This window comes from Prosopis cineraria, unplaced genomic scaffold (assembly GCF_029017545.1).
Source record: "Prosopis cineraria cultivar Desert tree isolate PC_DT_omini unplaced genomic scaffold, ASM2901754v1 PC2, whole genome shotgun sequence".
NCBI classification, from domain to species: Eukaryota; Viridiplantae; Streptophyta; class Magnoliopsida; order Fabales; family Fabaceae; genus Prosopis; species Prosopis cineraria.
Genome location: NW_026555333.1, coordinates 44353917 through 44373078, shown reverse-complemented (window position 1 = coordinate 44373078; position 19162 = coordinate 44353917). Strand labels below are relative to the sequence as shown.

The 19162-nt window shown below is 32.0% G+C and overlaps 1 protein-coding gene across 2 annotated transcripts; it reads left to right on the top strand.

Annotated features, from left to right (window-relative positions):
- Positions 1–6263: 6263 nt before the first annotated feature.
- On the top strand, positions 6264–18869 carry LOC129304005 (rRNA (cytosine-C(5))-methyltransferase NOP2C-like). 2 transcript variants are annotated; one of them, XM_054943618.1, is made up of 11 exons: positions 6264–6674; positions 7163–7550; positions 8236–8383; positions 8613–8750; positions 9912–9974; positions 11291–11412; positions 12380–12620; positions 13122–13336; positions 14513–14613; positions 16694–17187; positions 18185–18869. In XM_054943618.1, the coding sequence occupies exons 1-10, from the start codon at positions 6472–6474 to the stop codon at positions 16821–16823; spliced, it is 1749 nt and encodes a 582-aa protein (XP_054799593.1). In that variant the 5' UTR covers positions 6264–6471; the 3' UTR covers positions 16824–17187; positions 18185–18869. The 2 variants fall into 2 exon arrangements, with proteins under 2 accessions (XP_054799593.1, XP_054799591.1); XM_054943616.1 differs by having other exon boundaries at positions 6265–6674; positions 13119–13336.
- The last annotated feature ends 293 nt before the right edge of the window (positions 18870–19162 follow it).

Genomic DNA, 19162 nt, shown 5'->3' with positions numbered 1-19162 from the left:
AAGTCATGCCTTTCAAATCATGGATAGTATAAATAGATTTTTTTGAATTTCATCATAATATATGAAAAAAAAAATCTGATTTCACACATGTCAACAACAAATTATCCCGTGGCTGGTGGCAATGTCACTTCCTCATTAAACCATAACCTTGCACCGTATATGCGGTGGCTTTTGAATAATCCATGACCTTCTTAGAAGGGAACACGTGGTCCATTCCTCAACATCTTTATTCAGTGAAATCAAATTCCTCAATAAACGCGCGACTAGATATATTTTGTAACAATCTTCCAAAAATTGTGAATGTTTTTTATATTATATTAAAAAAAATCATGTGATATTTTGTGTGTGTATTGATGATTGTATTTAGTTTATTTTATTTTTGTTACATCTACATGATTTGGCATTGTGAATTAACTCTACATAAATATCATGTTTCTATTTATATTATTATAAATTATGAATATACATTTTTTTGAATGAAAAATTACATTCAGGTTCTACAAAAAAAAATTATTATCGAAAGATCTCATAAATTTTATAAAATACTCTCAAATTTTAAATCCTTCGTATTGACAACTTAACTAAAGGTAACGGTCATTTATAATTTATAAAAGACAATGACAACTTGTAATATTAAGTTGCAAATGACTGTTGTCTGATAATTAATGTCTTTAGTCAAGTTGTTGATAAAAAAAATTTTAAACTTAAAAGTATTTTATAAAATTTATGAGATCTTTTGATAATAATTTTTTTACAAGACTTGAATATAATTTTTTCTTCTTTAAAACTCTTGTAAAAGTAAAAAGAAAGATGAAATAAAAAATATTAAACCTAAAAGCAGGATTTTGGTTTTGATATCCGGACTTGTATGTTCACCATTCCTCATTAAAATTGGGCTTCTTAGTAGTTAGTACTAAAAATGTAGGCCCAAAAAACATTGAGCTTAGAACCTTTCTTTTTTTTTTTCTTTCTTTTGTGCCAACGACATGACAATATTTGACGCCATTGTTTTTTTTTTTTTTATGGGAATGGATGTCAATCGTATACTCCGTCACGTCCTATCATATAGTACCTTTTAATTTTTTTTAATTTTTAATATAAACTATTTGATGGAATATTAATTACATTTTTTTAAAATATTATAATTTAAACTCATTAATTATAAAAAAATATAATATAAATTTTAAAACTATTCATTTAAATAAGAATAAAATTAAAAATTTATTATATTTTCAAACAAAATTAATGATATAATTATATTTTATTAGCTCTAATAATATAGTTAAATGTATTTTATAATAGAAATTGGGAGAGCACCCAATAAGAGCAAGGTGCGGAGAACAACAGCAAAGCTTAGGACAAACACGGAAGCTCTATTAAGTAAGATTGATTGCACAACGTAATTGTGTTTTATTAAACACCCAATTTTTGTATATATCATTTACTAGAAAGTCTCATTCAATAATTTTTGATAAATGTCATGATAACTCAACTCTTTTCATTAGCGTCTCTAGCAATATGTTTTTTTTAACGTCTGAATCACTTTAAATGGTTTTATATTATCTCTCTTTTTTTTAATAGATATCATGCCAGCTCTTCCTAATATATATTGACGATGGATTTTTTTTTCTTTTATTATATAACTACACGTGTATCTTAACATCTTTAACTTTAAAATCTTAACTTTATATTTTGGAAAAATTATGTATAAGCCTTGTGGAGTAGATTTATTTGTTCTTGCAAAATTTAAAAATTACAACCAAGTTCTTTAGGATTTAATTGTAATTAGAAATGAGATTATAAAAATAATAATACCTCTATTAAATATACATTACATCAATTAAATAATTAATTTATAACTATTTCATCATTAATTTATAATTATAATTTTAACTTTTTACAACTGTAATTTCACATATTCAATAATTAAGCAATCTTGCATTATTAAAAAAAATTTAACATTAATTGTTTACAACTAACTCATCAGTAATTTATAACTATAATTTTAACTTTTTATAACTGTAATTTTACATATTTAATAGTTAAAAGTTTGACTGTTGAATATATAAAATTATAGATATAAAAAATTTAAATTATATTTGTAAATTACTGATGAAGTAATTATAAATTATTTGACTAATGTAATGTATATATACTTAATAGGAGCATTATATCTTTTTATTCTAATTTTAAATTACACTCATACCCCAAGAGACTTAGGCGTGGTTTCTAAATTTTGCAAAATTTGTTTGCAAATAAGTTTGTTCCATGTAGGATCTATATGTAATTTTCTTTTATATTTTTGTTGTCCCTTTAATGCTTAACACTTACTATCATATGGTTATATTGATAGCAGCAACAAAACAAAAGAGGAATTCCCTAGAGAAATAAATAGAATAGTTGATCACCTTGTCAAAGATAGTTTTAGTAGGGAGAATGATTTTCATTTTATTGATTCCACTCCAAGCCATTTAGTGGCTTTGGTGGAAACTGATTGTATGGGATGCTAATCCCCTCAGGATTTTATGCTTGTGTGATGTTTAGGGATTAGTGCCCTCCTTCATTATCCAAAAAAAAAAGGAAAAAAGGAAAAAACAAGAAACAAAGAAGTTCTTTCTTATAAACTAGGTTATGGAAGCCAGTAAGTACTATTAGCAACTAGTAAGCATTACAAATCTAGCCAGTCAGTTTGCACATAAGTTTTCTCCCGATAGGAATGACCTGTTTCTATCAACCACGCGCATACATGTTTTTGGAAGGTTTTTTATTGTGCTATATCTATCAACAATGTTCATTGGTTTTTTTTTTAAAATACAACAGAAGGCCAAAAAAAATATCCTACAGGAAATATCAGTGGGTTCATTGATAATGTCACATCTCATAATAGACAAATATTCTACAAGATACACCATAACTTGTATGATGATTAGAAAAATGCACATTGTGTGCCAGCTAATCAGCACATTTTTTTTAAATATATGGCCACAGCAATCAGCACAAAAAGACTAAGATCTACTTTTGTTTAAAGTCAAGAGGTTTCTATAATCATGTGGAAAAACATTGAAGATCGTAGTATCAAAGTTGTCACGAGATATCCAATGGGTTAAGTGATCAAAGCATCTATTTGTTTTTTTATAAACATGATTAAAAAGTAATCATCTAATTTCTCATTGTGAGATCTTTGATTTTTTTGATGATGTGAGATAAAGGATGACTTCTAAAGTAATTGTAGATAATAAGAGATAATGCCTCCATCAAGTTTGAATGAACATTTATTTTGGATAATTTTTCATTCCAACAAAGGATAAAGCCTTCATAGATTCCCACAAGTTCAGTTGCTATGCTAGGTTATAGCCAAAATGCTTGAAAAAAATTTTGATTTGATTTCCCTTATCGTCTTTAATGATGCCTTCATAAGCAGCAACGATATTAATGTTAATTGCACCATTAGTGTCGAGTCTAATCCATTCCAATTCAAGCAGTTTTCAATTAACTTTATAACTAATGTTTCTTTTATTCAAGTGATTGATGTTGGATAGAAGCTTCATGTCGTTGTTGATTTGTTAATTGTTGAAAAAGGCAATATCATTATCCAAGATCTCATATTTGGAATAGAGTTTTTTGCATATAGCTTTCCAAATATTCTAGCAAACTCGGACGAAAAGACTCTATTAAGGTGCTCTTCTTGTATTCAAGCTTCCCGTTTCATTCTTTGCATTTCAAATAAACACAAGTATTAGTTTTTCTAAAAATGTAGTCACAGAGGGGCCTTCTAGTCTCTCAAAATCATTTCTCTTATATTTTTTGCAATCATAGTTAAGCAACATGTGATCTCGTATAAACTTTTTGAATGTTGTCAATCACTTCCATTGAATGTATAAGAATATCTTAACTTTTTAGAGTCCAAGATTCTAATGGAAAATTTTTGTGATGCTCAACATTTTAGCAATTGCACTTGGAAAGAATCCTAATTTTTTCATAAAGCCTCGCCTCCAATTATCATGGCAAGCTTCTAATTCATAATTAGCTGCCTAATCCAACCCGGGTCACAATGCCCATTGTACAGTGCATCATTTCATCCTTGCTTTGGGCTATCGTGTGTGATTTTTTTTTTTAAATATGTATGCCACTCCAAAGTTAATGGCCCAATCAGAAATCAGGAACTCATTATGACCACAAGGATTAAGTTGAGAGCAAAACATTTAGGGTGTGTTTGGATTTCAATTAGATATAATTAATTGTAAAAAAATCAATTAATATAATAAATTTTAATTATAATTGACTACGTTATAATGTGATGATATTTGGATAATGTTTTTTAAAATTAATTTTGATAAAATTGAAGATGTTTAGGTGATTTATTCAAAATCAATTTTAAATGCACAAATTATTATAAAAGATATTATTTTTTAAAATTTAAATATTGATAAAATTATAATTAATATTTTTAAATTTGTTGAATTCTATTTAATAAATAAATTAAAATATGTTAATGTTAATTTCAATAATAATATAATAATTTTTTTTGAATTTAGTGACTAAACAATTTGTGCAAAATAAAAAGCTAACACGGGGAGCTAACATTGAGGCTCAAAGGATATCTGAAATTTGCTAGAGGTGTATGCTTGGAAGGTAAAATTTCCGACAACTAATAAAAGAAGCAAACATTGAAATCAATTATGATAAGCCACTCTTCTCTGCTTATAGCAAAACATCGTTCCAGTACAAACAATTAATTATATGAAAATGGAGGTGTTTGGATGATTTTTACTAAAATTATAGTTTTGATTTATATAATTAATTTTGGTGCTAATCCAAATAGGCACTTAATTAGTGGGCAAACTCATGAAACTCAATTAACCTTGCATGTTTTATTCATGCACATAGTTGTCAAACTCTTAAATTGACTCTATAAGTTTAATGTTTTTATGTTTTTAATTTATAAAATTATATCAATTTACTCATAAAATTGGATTAGATATAAACTCGATTAAAATCACGAGTTTACCTCCTAATTTATTGATTTTACGTTTTTAATTTACAAAATCATATCCATTAATTCATAAATTCAGGCTAAATGTAAGCTTAATTAAACTTGTTAAGCTCATCAATTTTTTTTAGTCGAGCGAGTTCAGTATATAATATGAAAAATTTAATTCATAAAAGTTATAGGACTTGATTTAAAAAAAAAACTTGAAATGCAAAAATTAATATTAATAAAAAAGAAAACAAAAATGCCAAAAATAAGTTCCCTTATTTTAAATTTTTTATGTCTTGTATATGATAATTTATCAATATAAATAGGTTTAATTCAATGATTTATATTGTTAATATATTTAAATCAAATTACAATCATATTTTAATAGCTATTTGTTAATAGATGTAAATTTTTATGAGTTTACAATTAGAGTGTGTGATATCATTTTATATTTTTATTATGAATTTATTTAAATTTATGAGTTTGACAATTTTGTTGATGCATCAATCTTCTCCACACCCTTCTCTCTTACACGAATTCCCTCATAATGAGTTTTATATGAGGTTAGATTCTTTGTAATGTTAGGACCCCATTTTATACAGTCTCATTTCAAATTCTGTGCCTTCCAATGTTTTAATTGTACCATACATATTACATAGACATGCCTTTTTTTTTTTTCCTTATAAAAAATAAAAATAAAATTTTGATTCGTGTTGACAAACATTTTTTTTTTTAGTTACTAGGTTGCAAATAAAATCAGTGCTAGAGAAACAACACTAATTAACGTCACAAAGCAAAAAATCCCTGCACCCTAAGATAAGATCTTTTATAATCCTAATATCTTAAACTATCATAGTCTATATGATGAGCAAACAAATCCATATAAGTATTAGTTTTTTTTTTTTTAAATGTGGTCAACGGGACAACCCAATTCTTGTATGACAAAATAAAGGGATAATTTTGTTAATATTAATTTTGAATGAGGGTGAGAATCTTCATTGAGTACAAAAAACATTAATTTGATGGCATTAAGGTTGAAGCTTTCAAAAATACTCAAGAGTTCAGCTACAATATTAGAGTGATATCCAAACATTTGGTGGATTTTTAAGTTGAACATTTTTGCTTTTAACCATCTTTATTATTATTTTTGGATATAGACGAAAGCAAAACCTTAAGAAAGAAGGAAAGAAATTAACTGGTAGGGTTAACATATTCCTAATTTAACCAAATCTTATAATGTCCATGCATTGGGGAGGGGCTCTCTGCTCCTCACCCTCAACAATCAAAACTGTAAGCTTCTTCAGCCGATCAACCTGGCCAATCAGTACAGTTATTTGTTTTTCTAATGCTATCAGAATCTCCCAATCCGCTCATGCCATGTGCTCTAATATGGCGTGTAAATTTTTCTGATCCGGTTCAATCTTGAAAAAAATTATGAGTCCCGTTTAACTTAACCGCTCACGCGCCCCGCCTCCCTCGATTGGCTTCTTTGAATGAAGAAAGCGAGGGACTTGCTTAAAACCCTTGGCAGTTGCAGAATCCGCCGAAGTTCGAACCTTGTAGCTCTCGACCGCATGGAGGATTCATCAAATCGTTATTCTTACGACCCAACTCTTCAATGGAACCCTCAAGTTCATGACTACTTCGTCAAAGCTTATGGCGCCGACCACTTCTCTCGCATCTCTAAATCTTTAACGTACTCTCTTTTCTCTCCTCCTCCTTGCTCAAAACACTTCTTCCCTGTAGTGCAATGCGTAGCAGTATACGTGTTGATTAAAATTCGGATTGTACCTTCTGTGTCTGCTGCGTATGGTTCTTAGTTGAAGCTGAATATGTAACGCACTCATTCAAAAGCAAGACAAGGAAAATGGTTGTTAAGGTGTTTTCTTTTTAAAGTTTTGTTTGAGCATTTCAGTTTTGGTTCAAGGTTCGTCGTTTCATTATGTTCAACTGCATTCCTTTTAGTATACTTTCATGATCACGTTGATGAGAGCTGGTATGCCCACCCTTGATGTTGTGATGCCATTTTAGAGCTTCTTTTATCGGCCAAAATGTGCTTCTGTCACTAAAATTTTATAATTTCTATGGGTATGTACGATTTGGAATTTTCAGTATGCTGCTTGGTCACAGCAAAGTCGTCGTCTTTTTCAATGGCTGAATTTGAATTTGCACACATGTTTTTAGGCGTCCCTCTGGCTACTCTTGTGTTCGTGTAAATACGCTCAGGTCTACAAGTGATGAAGTTATTGCGAAGCTGCAAGCAGTAATGAATAAATCGGGATCTGAGAATGATTTGGACTCAAAGCGTTGTTCAAGTGAAGCCAATAATATCCGGGATTTAGAATTCAGCGGAAATATAGCTCTGGGACAAAGTGAAGATAAGGCTAATCCTTCGAAGGCGTGTTCCCGGGCTGCTCCAGTTTCGAAGTGTCACATTCCTGGCCTAGATTATGTCGTATTTGTTCAGGGTTCAGGACCGCACAAAATCAATTATGATTTTGCACATGATAGACCTCCCAAGGAGGTCCTTGTTAGCAGGAAATGTGCCGAAGCAGTTCTTCGCGGTGCTCAGGTCATTAACTTCCCTCCTGTAAAAGTAGTAAGCTTAATTTTGGATAAGTGATTGCGAGGAGATGTTACTATTTATAACTTCCTACCTATTGCCTCATTAAAAACTTTGGTTTCTCTGACTTCATTTACCTCTGCTACTATCATATTTCTGTCCTCTGTAAACATCATGGACTCAGAGCTTCTCTGTCTCAAGGTTGTTTTTGTTACATCATCTGTTACATATACGCCTATCATTGACAGTTTTCAGCATGGTTGCTATGGTCAGCAAAACTGAAATCTCTTCCTGTCCTTTGAGATTCTGGACATAACCTGGCGCTAAAACAAAATGTAATTAGGATCTGATAATATTATCTTTTCTTTTAGCTGATTTGAGTTGCATCTGTTAAATATTAGACTTGCTGCATGTTTTTCAAAGTATCAATATTTTGATTTGGTGAGAAAAGAAAAGATAGGAGAGTGGAATAATTAACTTGTAATCTGTGGACTAAGAGAGTGCAAATTTGAGTTCAAGATATCTCTAATACACACACAAAGATATCAATAGAAACTTTTTTTTTTATTTTACTGTTCTGTTGTTTTCTTATTATTCTTCGTTTTTTGTGCCATTCAAGTCAATGAATCACGTGGAAGGAAATAAACCAGGATTGTTAGTCTTTAATTGTTTCCTAATGTTAGTTCTCCTTCAGGTATATGTTCCTGGTGTAATGGCTTGCAGTGCTCATGTTGAAACAGGAGATACAGTTGCGGTCTCAGTTGCTGTGGAGCAGCCAGGTGTCAGTGGGGGATGGGGTATTGGTATGACACGTGGTACTGTACTACAAGGGTCACAAACTGGTAGGGAGTGTATTTCTATCTCAATTCTGAACTTTATTTGGTAGACCTTTTCCTTACTTGGCCAGTAATACTAGATTACATAAATTGCATTATTATAATTATTTAAATAATATTGTAGTAGTCAATGTAGCTGCTAGGTGCTTGTTGAAGATAAATATTCCGTTGAAGTAAAACTGAATGCTCTTATAAAATAAGAATGATGAAGTTTCCATGTCTTGTTATCTTACAGATCCTTATTATTCTGAACGAAGTGGGCTCTATATTGGCCAAGGAACAACAATGATGTCAAGGGCTGGAATGTTTCGTGTTTCTAAAGGAGTGGCTTTGGATATGAGGGACAGAGTATATGAACTTCCTTCTTTTCATAGTAAAACTCACCTCTTCTTGATAAAAATATTGTATTGCATTATTATTATTATTATTATTATTATTATTATTATTATTATAATTATTATTATTTTTGGTAGTTTTTCTGTTTCCATTCCACATGTTGTGATTCATGTTTGTCAACCCATTGTTATGCATTTTGGCATGCTAAAGTGTTGATTTTCATAATTTATGCAATGCCTCTGTAAACGATTCATTTTTTTATTTGTTCTTTTTGGTAAGCATATTTCAGTGGCTTAATATGCTTTTTTTCTGCTTTCTTTTCCCTTTTTCCTTACAAGAATAATATTATTAGGATAGAAGAGATCACAGGGAGGAAGGAACAGAATAATATTATTTTTCTTATATTTAGAAGAAGACCTCTTTACCTGTGATCTTATAGGTTTCATACATGATTAGATTGAGATTGACGTCATCTTATAGATTGATGTTATGTTATTTAATTTATAAGCGGGGATATTGGATAGTGGCATGGCCTTGATTGCAGCTGATTAGGGGGGTTGAGAAGCCCCAAGATTGCATTTTGCAGGGGGATTGTTGAAATTTGTTTTGCTTCTTTTGGTTCATGGTCTCGTGTTGTCCTTTTCTGTTGGGAGTGAAAATGACAAACATTGGCTATTGGTTTGATAATTAGTTCTCTGAGTATCTGGATAATTGATGCTTGGATCTTTTTGCCATTGGCTAAGACAAGTTAAAAAAAAATAAATAGGCTTTTGCTTTGTATGTTGAAGAGGCGAGAGTTTCATGAGTCAATGTGTTCCAGGAGGGTTTCTTATTTGGTCAGTGGAAGGAGTGGAGGCTTTGTCTAGCTTGTGCAGCCAAAAGGTTTCTGATTATTAGTGTGAAAGCTAGCATCTGGTGGCTGGTGCGACTTGGATAAATTTGTGTTGCTGTTGTGACTTAATCACTGCATATCATTTGGACCTTATCTCTTGACTTTTTTAGCCATTTTTGCTTTTGTTTTGCTCTATTTTGGTCATTGCTTAATCTGTTGTTGGTATTCCTTTTCCCCTTCTTTTCTTTTTACTAATAATTCTTTGGCTCTCTAATGTGTGTGTATTTTGCAAATAGACATTGCTTAATGCTTACAGTATTGACTGTATGTGCATAGCTGCTGTATCATTTCCTTCTGGTTTTGCAGATGTGCTTGAGGGAGACATATTTCTTCAAAACCTGCCAAGTATTGTTACTGCCCATGCTTTAGGTACATAAATTACAGTATAGGTCTCGTCCCCCGCTTGCCTTGTCCTTTTGAGTCATTCGGGAACTTAAAGTGTCTACTATTTGTTACCTTTGGTTGCAAGTGCTTTTTACTATAAACTCTTCTCATATGTACCATTCTTTTCAATGCAAAACACGTCTTAATCTACTTGGTTTTAAGTCTTTGGAGACCATCTCAACAGATATGCTTGCGCAAAACTCCTTATTTAGGCTTATTAGGATAGTTTGGACTATAAAACTTAATTATTTTTCTGTTTTGTCTAAACAATTCTGTTTTGAATGAACATAGAATGTTAATCTGCATATTCAGTTGGTTCTGATGTATTTTATTTGTTTGATATTTAGAAATTTAGAATTTTCACAATGTAATTGTCAGTTGCTTAAACGAACTGTCCATTATTTTGTGGGCTTTTCCCAATAAAGTTGAATTCATGATTTTTTTCATCAGTGATATCATAATCCTCAACTAGACTTGTTGGACTGGGGCCGGTCCATACTCTGTAGTCCAGTCCATCTCGGACTTGATAATTGGGAATCTATAAGCCAGCCAGGAAGTAGCTGAACCAGTTTGGTTAAACCCAGATGGTTCAAGTGAGCCAACCTCTTTTGTTGTGAAAGATGTGGCAGCTAGTCATCCACCTGTGACAAATACCACATTGCTCCATTAAGGCTTGAACTGGAATCAAACCTGTCATCTTACCCCTTTGTTGCATGACTTGATCATGAAAACTTAATATTTTGACTAAAACATTAATACTTATTCAACATTGGTCATAACAGTATTTTCATTCACATTTTGTATTATTTTGAAGAATTATTTCCTAAAATTTACATTTTTGATTAATTTATAATTATAAAATTATTAAAATTATTTATATATATTATTATAAGAAATTTTCAATACAAGTATCAATATTAATAGCGCATTTGCATGTAAAAGAAATATTTTTTTTTTAAGCTCTGCTTTGACCATTTAAGATTGAACCATGAGCCATTCCTCGTTCAATGATTTGTAGTGCTTATGAACGTTAGTTTTGCTCTGTGTCTATTGCATTTAAATCTTCGATAATTTTGACAGCCATCACTAACCCTTGTGTTTTATGAGAGATATATTCTATAATGGTAGTTTTTCCCATTTGTTTTCTTCGTACACGTTAGCACTTATATTTTAATGTAGGATCAATTAGAAACTATTGCTAATTGCATGGACTTCAAAATACTGTTCCTTGGCTTATCTTTTCTCTATGTGGAACTCATTCCTTTTTATCTGGCATCTATTTTTACATCTTTTTCTCTTAGATCCACAAAAGGGAGAGCGTATACTAGACATGTGTGCTGCACCAGGGGGGAAAACAACTGCAATTGCAATACTTATGAAGGATGAAGGAGAGATCATTGCAGCTGATAGATCTCATAACAAGGTGGAAATTCTGTACTATAGTTAAATGCTTGGTTATCCAATTTGGTTATGCAATTTGTGTATTCTAGAGATCTGATTTAACAAATTGGTGTTGGCTCATTCTGTTTTACATCCTAATATTTTTTTTAATGAATGATTTCTTGACTTCAGTGTGTTTGCAATGATTGGATTTGCTGGAAGCCTGGAATAGTATTCCCACTTGCAAAAATATGTTTTTGTTCTATTTTCTTGAAGACATTATTCTCCAGGATGGTTTCAATGAATATTTCAAATAAGGTTTTTAGTTTTGTTTCTTATAATTTTTTATTAGTTAATGGTCATGGTAGCACCTCATATAGTGTGTAAACTTTTGACAATCACTGGCAGAGCAAATTTCAGTAGTTTGGGGTTCTTAAGAAAAGTAAGTTTTTAATTCATAATTTAGTATTTTTATGGACAGAATTATCCTTGCTTAGAGATGTTTATTAATATTCAATATAAAAATTTAATTGTTTTTTTTGGTTGAATTAGAGGGGTAGGCACTAACGGTCTAAGATTATAAGCAGGATCAAATCCACGACCTTTCGCTTACAGGAGAGCTTACATGCCACTAAGCCGTAAGATCATTGGTCAATATAAAAATTTTAAAGCACTTGTTAACTGTATATAACAAGATAAATTCTAACATATCATTTTAGTAAAGATCTTAGTTCTATAGTTATTAATGAAGTGACTACTCGAAATTCAGGGGGCTTGAAGCAAATTAAAGAGGGTCCCTCAGCCACATAGAAAGTGAAAACACATATTTCCCTTGCTTGGCAAAACTGCCTGTTACAGAATTACTCACTCTTAACACATAATTTGTCTAACTGGAAATGCCATGTTTTATGTTCAAAATATCCCAATTTTTTTCTCAGATCCTTTTCTTGTATTGGTTCTGTGTTTTAATAATTTTCAATTTATACTTTTTATGCTTGATGGCTGTCTAGGTGATGGATATTCAGAAATTGGCAGCGGAAATGGGATTGAGTTGCATAAAGACCTATAAATTAGATGCTCTTAAAGCTGTTTGTCAAAGAAATGAACCAGATAATTTGAGCGGTTCATATTGTGGTAATGCTGACAATGGTGTGACAGATCAAGTTTCTGATTCATCAATTTTAAATGAAGAAAGAATGTCATCTATTGGTATAAATAGGTTAAATATTGAGAAGACTATGGAGGAAAATGGTAGGTACGCTCTGTCCTCTACCAGCTATTTATTACATCAATGGGGTTTATTTAGCAATTTGATTCAATAATTGGTTTTTGCGCGCATTTTGCTGTCTAGGGTAGAAGATGGAGGTACATATAGTGCTCTGGGAATTCCATATATGCCCAACTAACAGACCCCCCCCTCTCTCTCACACACACACTGCACACTTCATGCGAATCAGCTTTGACCCTACTGATGAGCCCATCCTTTTCTTCTAATTTTTTCCCCATTTTGGCAAGGCTCAATATTGTTGAGACGTGGCAATTATATTAACATTCCAAACAGAATCATTGGATTATTTTTGTTTGATATTGTTGATATTGGATTATTTTACCTAGTGGGATAAGGCTTGTTATTGTTGTTGTAGTATTATTAATACGTGTGATGCTTCTTTTCTCTTTCTTTTGTGGTTGTTATTGACATGAACGTCATTTTTCTGCCAACCATTCACTAAGTTGTTATAAATAATTCAGCAGTTGATCACATTGAAGAGGAAAACAAAGGAACATATGTTAGCAAAGCTGAAATCCGGAAGAGTATGCGGAGAGAGCGAAATGGACCCGGAAGAAATCAATGCCTGGGTGGTAGGGTTGAGAAGTCAAAAGGTTTTCCTCCTAACAGTTTTGATAAAGTTCTTCTTGATGCTCCTTGTTCTGCCCTTGGTTTAAGGCCTCGATTATTTGCTGGAGAGGTAAAAATGAAGTTGTGAATTGAAGCCCTGCATTTACTTGTGTCTAAACCTGTATGCATGCGAAGAGAAACAAGTATGAAATAAATGAATGAATATGTCGATAGGATAGGAACGAGGACCTGCTTACCTTCAAGTATGAGTTGGAATGCTGGATCCATTGCTTTTATTTTCTTAATTTAAAACATATTTGTCAATGCTTGAATCTTCAATGGCATTTGGATATGCAAGGATAAAGCTGAAATTATTTGGAGGATAGTGTAGCAGTAATGAACGTTTTGTATGTGATTGGAATAATGCCTATGCAGTAGAATTAGGCAAAGGTGCCCAGAAAGTGCTTTGGGCTGTTGTTCAAATTGCATTTGATTCCAGTTTAAAAAATCCATTACATCAAGCCATCAACACTTAAAGGTATGCTAGCGCAATGTGAATTGTGAAGTTGCCATCTTCCTCTGGCCAAGTACTTTAGTTGTATTTCCCTTTTGCATGCATTTATTATTGCTAGTTCGATGTGTGGTTTGGCCTGTATGTAATATTCTATGCTTGGTGCCTGAATCGTTAGATCATACTCTCTTTGGTCCACAATATAAGCATTTCCCCTTAACTAATCTTGGTTCTAAATTCAAGCAACCTAGTACATATAAAAAAAATTTTCTCCATTGTTAAATGGAGAAAAATTTAACCTAGTACATATTTATTAACCTATGTGTTTGTATATATGTATCTCTCACTCATCATAGAGTGCATTGGTAATTGAGACAAGGGGTAAAAAGGGAAAATGATAAATATTTTTATGGGAATGATGACTTTGTTAGTATGCTGATTTTTTCCAAAAACTACTTATATTTTGGACTGGAGGGAGTAAATGTTGGTGATCTCATTGCTTTTTGCTTAAACATCTAAGGAACTAGAACCTTTTTGGATTTTTCATCTGGTTTGTCTCTACCTGCTTAGAAATTCATACTGATGTCTAGAAGCCCTCATTCTCAAAGAGTTGAAGTATCTTAGCTGTATGTAGTGAAGACTATTGGCAAAAGGTTAAATAGAGATCTGTAACTTTTCAACATTGCATGCCATTTTTTCTTTATGCTGGCTTTATGTTCTAATATCTGTAATCACTTTGATTAATAATGAGTATCAAAAGACTTAGTAATGACTGCAACTCTTTGTTTATGGTAGGAAACTATTGAATCCTTACGAACACACGCAAAATACCAAAGGAGAATGTTTGACCAGGCTGTTCAATTAGCTCGTGCTGGTGGAGTAATTGTATATTCCACGTAAGTATGGATATATAATATTTTTAACCATATTGCTTTGTAGATGTTTGACCTCATTATCACTACTTTTATCTCCCAATATGTGATTTGTGATCCTATATTTCTGTAGAATGTCAATCATATTGATGCGGCTATGTTGGAGTGTCAATCTCCTAGGAATAGTCTTGCATTTATTATAACTTCACCATAGCATTTTTTGTTAGTTTATGATTGGGTAAACATAACTTTTTATCCCTGCACTTTGCTCGCATTTTGCTATTGATCCCTGCATTTTTTTTCCCCAGTGTTCTAGGTTTTACACTTTTGTTTTTCATTATTTTAGGTCCCTCTATGAACAAAGTGTAGGGACCTTGGGGGTACTTAAAACAATGAAAAATAAAAGTGTAAGAACCTAGAATATAAAAAAAAGTGTAGGGACTAAAAGCAAAATGCGAGCAAGTGCAGGAACTCAAAGCTATGCTTTCCTTTTATGATTCTATCTACAAGCATGCAAAATTTATACAACAGGCATGTTAAATTTCTTTTCTTTTCTTTTTACCATTGAGATAGACGTTTTATAAGACATATAAAGGTGGGAAGATAAAAAGACTCAAGATAGACTAAAGACTCAACATACAATGATTCACACGATTCAATTCAGTATGGACAATCTCTCATTAACATAGAGTAGCACGATCAGGCAATTTATTGAAACTTAGATAGCTAGATTCCTGTGACATTAACCTCCAAGCCCAAGGTGGCTGAGCTCAATTGATGTAGGTAATCCCAAAGGTAATATATTCAAAATGAACTCGTTCATTGGACTGAATATCTGTGAAAATTTTGACCGTTTAGGTGCTGCAATTTGAACTTTTGATTCATCACCAAGATGCCCAAATTTTGCTTAATAGCATTTTCATCTATTGATTCATACCCATGGTGCATGTTCTGCTTAACCGAATTTCATCCCTTAACCATCACTACACCAGATATCCATTTAATTTGATTGCTAAAGTCAATTGAATAAGATTTCATTTCTAGATTCTTCAACCTATCCAATTACATTAGAATAACTACTAATTGATGAAGCACCAATAACATATACTCACAAACAATATATCAAACACCTGATGGGCATTCATATAATCAATGCTATTCAAGTGAATTAGAAGTCATTACAAGTTTGGAAAAAAAAAATCTTAATATTGAGTGCTAAAATTGTAAGTACACTCTAGCAATTCTCCTTGTAAGAATTTTTCATACGCCTAATGTGCATTGATCAACATATAGTAGTTAAGAGGATTGCCACAATGACAGAAATCATGAAAATAAATGGAATTTAATAAGAATTAAGAATGAAAATAAAAATGGAGGGCCTTCTCTCTGACAAGTGTTTGCGTGATGGACCAAAATAAAAATATGAAATCAGAATTTTTAATTTTTATCAATCAAATCAAGCAATTCTATTTATAGTGTTGAGCTGAAATATTAATTTCCTCAAAATGGTAAAATAAGATAAATTAGTTGTATTAATTTATAATTAATTTGTAATGATTAAGATCTCTTTACAAAACCTAAAAAATAGTTGGGAACATTGTACGAAATTGGGATTCATCCCATATGTGCGTGTACTCCAGCTTCTCTACACATAATTTATCGTGGCTGGGGGAATCAAGGAGTCTCATCTGCCACTGCCTTTATCCTTCTTTTGTGGTCCCTATCATTTTAGACTCCATAATGTGTTATTTACTTTGTTCTTTCTGCATGGAATTGTATTGAAGATATCCCTGTTGGTTTTCTGCTTGTATATGACAATCTTATTTTGAGTGGTGTTGTTACTATTTCTCTGAAGTGATAGCCTTAAATACATTGTGGTGTGATCTCCTAGCTCCGGATTTAGAAGTTGTGCCTGCTGCAAAACTGCAGGCCTATAGGATTCTAGATTTAAATATTTGTTTCAGTTATCTTAAAAGTTTGTTGTGGCCGTTGCTGACCATTATGTTTATAGAATTCAGTTTCCTAGCATGTATTTTTTTGATTAATTTATCTGTTTTGTTTTCTGTTAAACCGTACTGATTGTTCAGTTTTTAATCCATGCTAGTTGTACAATAAATCCCGGTGAGAATGAAGCATTGGTACGGTATGCTTTGGACACATACAAGTATCTGTCATTGGCCCACAGGTTTGAAACGATATATGCACCTTTTCAATTTCCCTTCAACTTCCTGTAAATGATAAGGGTTCTTGAAGCCTAAAGCTGAGTTATCAATCTTAAAAATTGATTGATATACGGAAATATCTTTCTTTAAAAATTGAATGGTATATAATTAAGTGAAGGGTGATGTCTCTTGAATATGCTAGGCATCTGTAATAATTTTCTCTGTATAGTCTTGTCTTGTAAATAAAAAGGTATTCATGATCAAATAGATTAGGTCAATCATTTTTTTAATGGTCAGATTTAACTCTCATATTTAGTTTGCCTCAGCATAATTTCATATCACTTGATATTCATATTTTATATGATTCACACCAGAACCCTAGAGTTGGAGGACCTGGACTACTTGGTCGTTGCGACTTTCCTGATGGATATGTAGAGTAAGTACCTTAGTTGATTTTTAAATAATTAGGTACGTCTCATTAATGATATTGTTTGCTTTGTTTCAAATTAATATTTTCTTGAAGTGCTTACTACTCTGTTTCTTTCCTGTATGGTTTTCCTATCCTTTTATTTGGGAAAAAAAAGATATTTGCAGTAAATTATTGCATCTCAAAATCTTTTGTTATAGCTATTGAAGATATTACTTTATGATCTGGGCAGGAAAATCATGTGTTAGATTTTTATTGATCTTGAATCAAAGAGATGAATTTGACAAGTTAGGCTCAGGGTTGATCTGAGTTGAGTAATAAACATGTTACTATCTCTAGCCCTTTAATGTTCATGCATTTGGCTTTGTTTACAAATTCCCCTCTCTTTCTTATATTTTGTTACTCTGTTGCTCCCTTGCTTTCTCTGCTTGCCCCTAGCATATCCCTGTCTCTCAAATTTTCAAAGTCAAACTTTATCCTTTGTATGTTGTCGGGAAAATAGAGAGAGCATAAATGAGGCAGGAAAGGAGGACCAAACAAATGGGTAATCAATCATTTGCCCAGTAGTTGTGTCTTGGTAAATATTGGGAATATAGTGCTTAATTTTAGGCGGAGGACCTCTGTGCTTTCTTGCATCCTTTGGCTTGAAGTTGTGGGCGTAGTCTGTATTGGCTGTCTTGTGTGCATCAACATACTATACCAATGAGTTAAATAATATGCTAAATTCCATTGCCTTGCGATGTTAAATTCTTATTGAGCTTGATTAGGTCACCTAATGATCATATTGGTTCCTTTCTCTTCGAATTCCACAAGTGAAATGTTGTAATCGTATTTCATCAATGACCTTATTATATCAGATTCCTACCTGTTATCTTCTTGTCATTTTCGTTGGTTTCCTAACTCCTAAGAAACCCTGTATCAACTTGACTAACATTACACTGGCAGTGCTATCAAACTCAACAAAATAGTAAAATGCTCATAATTGCTCTTTCTTTTTCCTGTATAGGGAGTGGTTAAGACCTGGTGAGGAAGAACTTGTGCAGAGGTTTGATCCATCATCTCCGCTTGATACAATTGGGTTTTTCATTGCTAAATTTATTGTTGGATCTAAAGATACCATGTGACTTTGAGTGTTAGCCTGGGAAAGCTGGGTCTCTCTCTTAGTTCAGAATTACCACTGCTTTGGCAATCTCTCAATTTTGATGCTATGGGAATACATCTGCTCTGGAACTGTAATGAAGGAGATGCAGTGAGAAGAGAGACAAGGGTGAGACTGAGACTCTCTTCTCAAAGGGTCCCACCCCTCATGTTTTTCTCTCTCCACTAGATCCACTGAATCCTTTATTATTGGAGAAAAATCAGGTTTCTCTTCGGTGGATTCGGCCCTTTTTTTAATTACAAGACTCGGTTGAAGTTTTTCAAAGTGTTTGCCAACAGATTCTTCAGCAAGAGTTTGACCTGTAAAGCAAACATGAAGGAATTGTTTGCACAACCAAATCATGTTATCTTGAGTTCTCAAAAAAATATTCACTTGTAATATTCTTATCGGAGCATTTAGTAGCAAATATTGAAAAATATTGACTAATAAGTTCTGTCATTTTTGTATTCGACTAAGACAATGGAGAGCACACTAGTGCACATCCTGTGATATTGATCCAAGAAATCATGACAGCTACTATATTTATAACGCAGTTGATAAAAAGTTGATTTTAGGTGTTAATAAGCAAATTTTTTCAATAGATAGTTATATTTTTATTTTTTTAATTTTAAAATAAATATATGCATCAACATATTTTTTGGTCAAGTATGCAAGAACGTGATTTAAAAATTTTGTTTTATTTACTCTCCTTTTAAATTTGATGCTTTCATTAATTTTGTTCAGCTTTATTATTTATTCATAAATAATTAAATACTTGGTAAAATATTTTTCTAATACTCCCTCTTCCTAATTATGGGGCAAAATTTCGAAAGATGTGTTGCTCTT

Bases quoted from the DNA above. Each gene is read 5' to 3' on its own strand.
- LOC129304005 (XM_054943616.1), top strand. From the start codon at position 6,472: ATGAAGAAAGCGAGGGACTTGCTTAAAACCCTTGGCAGTTGCAGAATC. The intron at 8,384-8,612 runs GTAGGGAGTGTA...GTTATCTTACAG, and splicing joins ACTACAAGGGTCACAAACTG to ATCCTTATTATTCTGAACGA. The intron at 12,621-13,118 runs GTAGGTACGCTC...TAAATAATTCAG, and splicing joins GAAGACTATGGAGGAAAATG to CAGTTGATCACATTGAAGAG.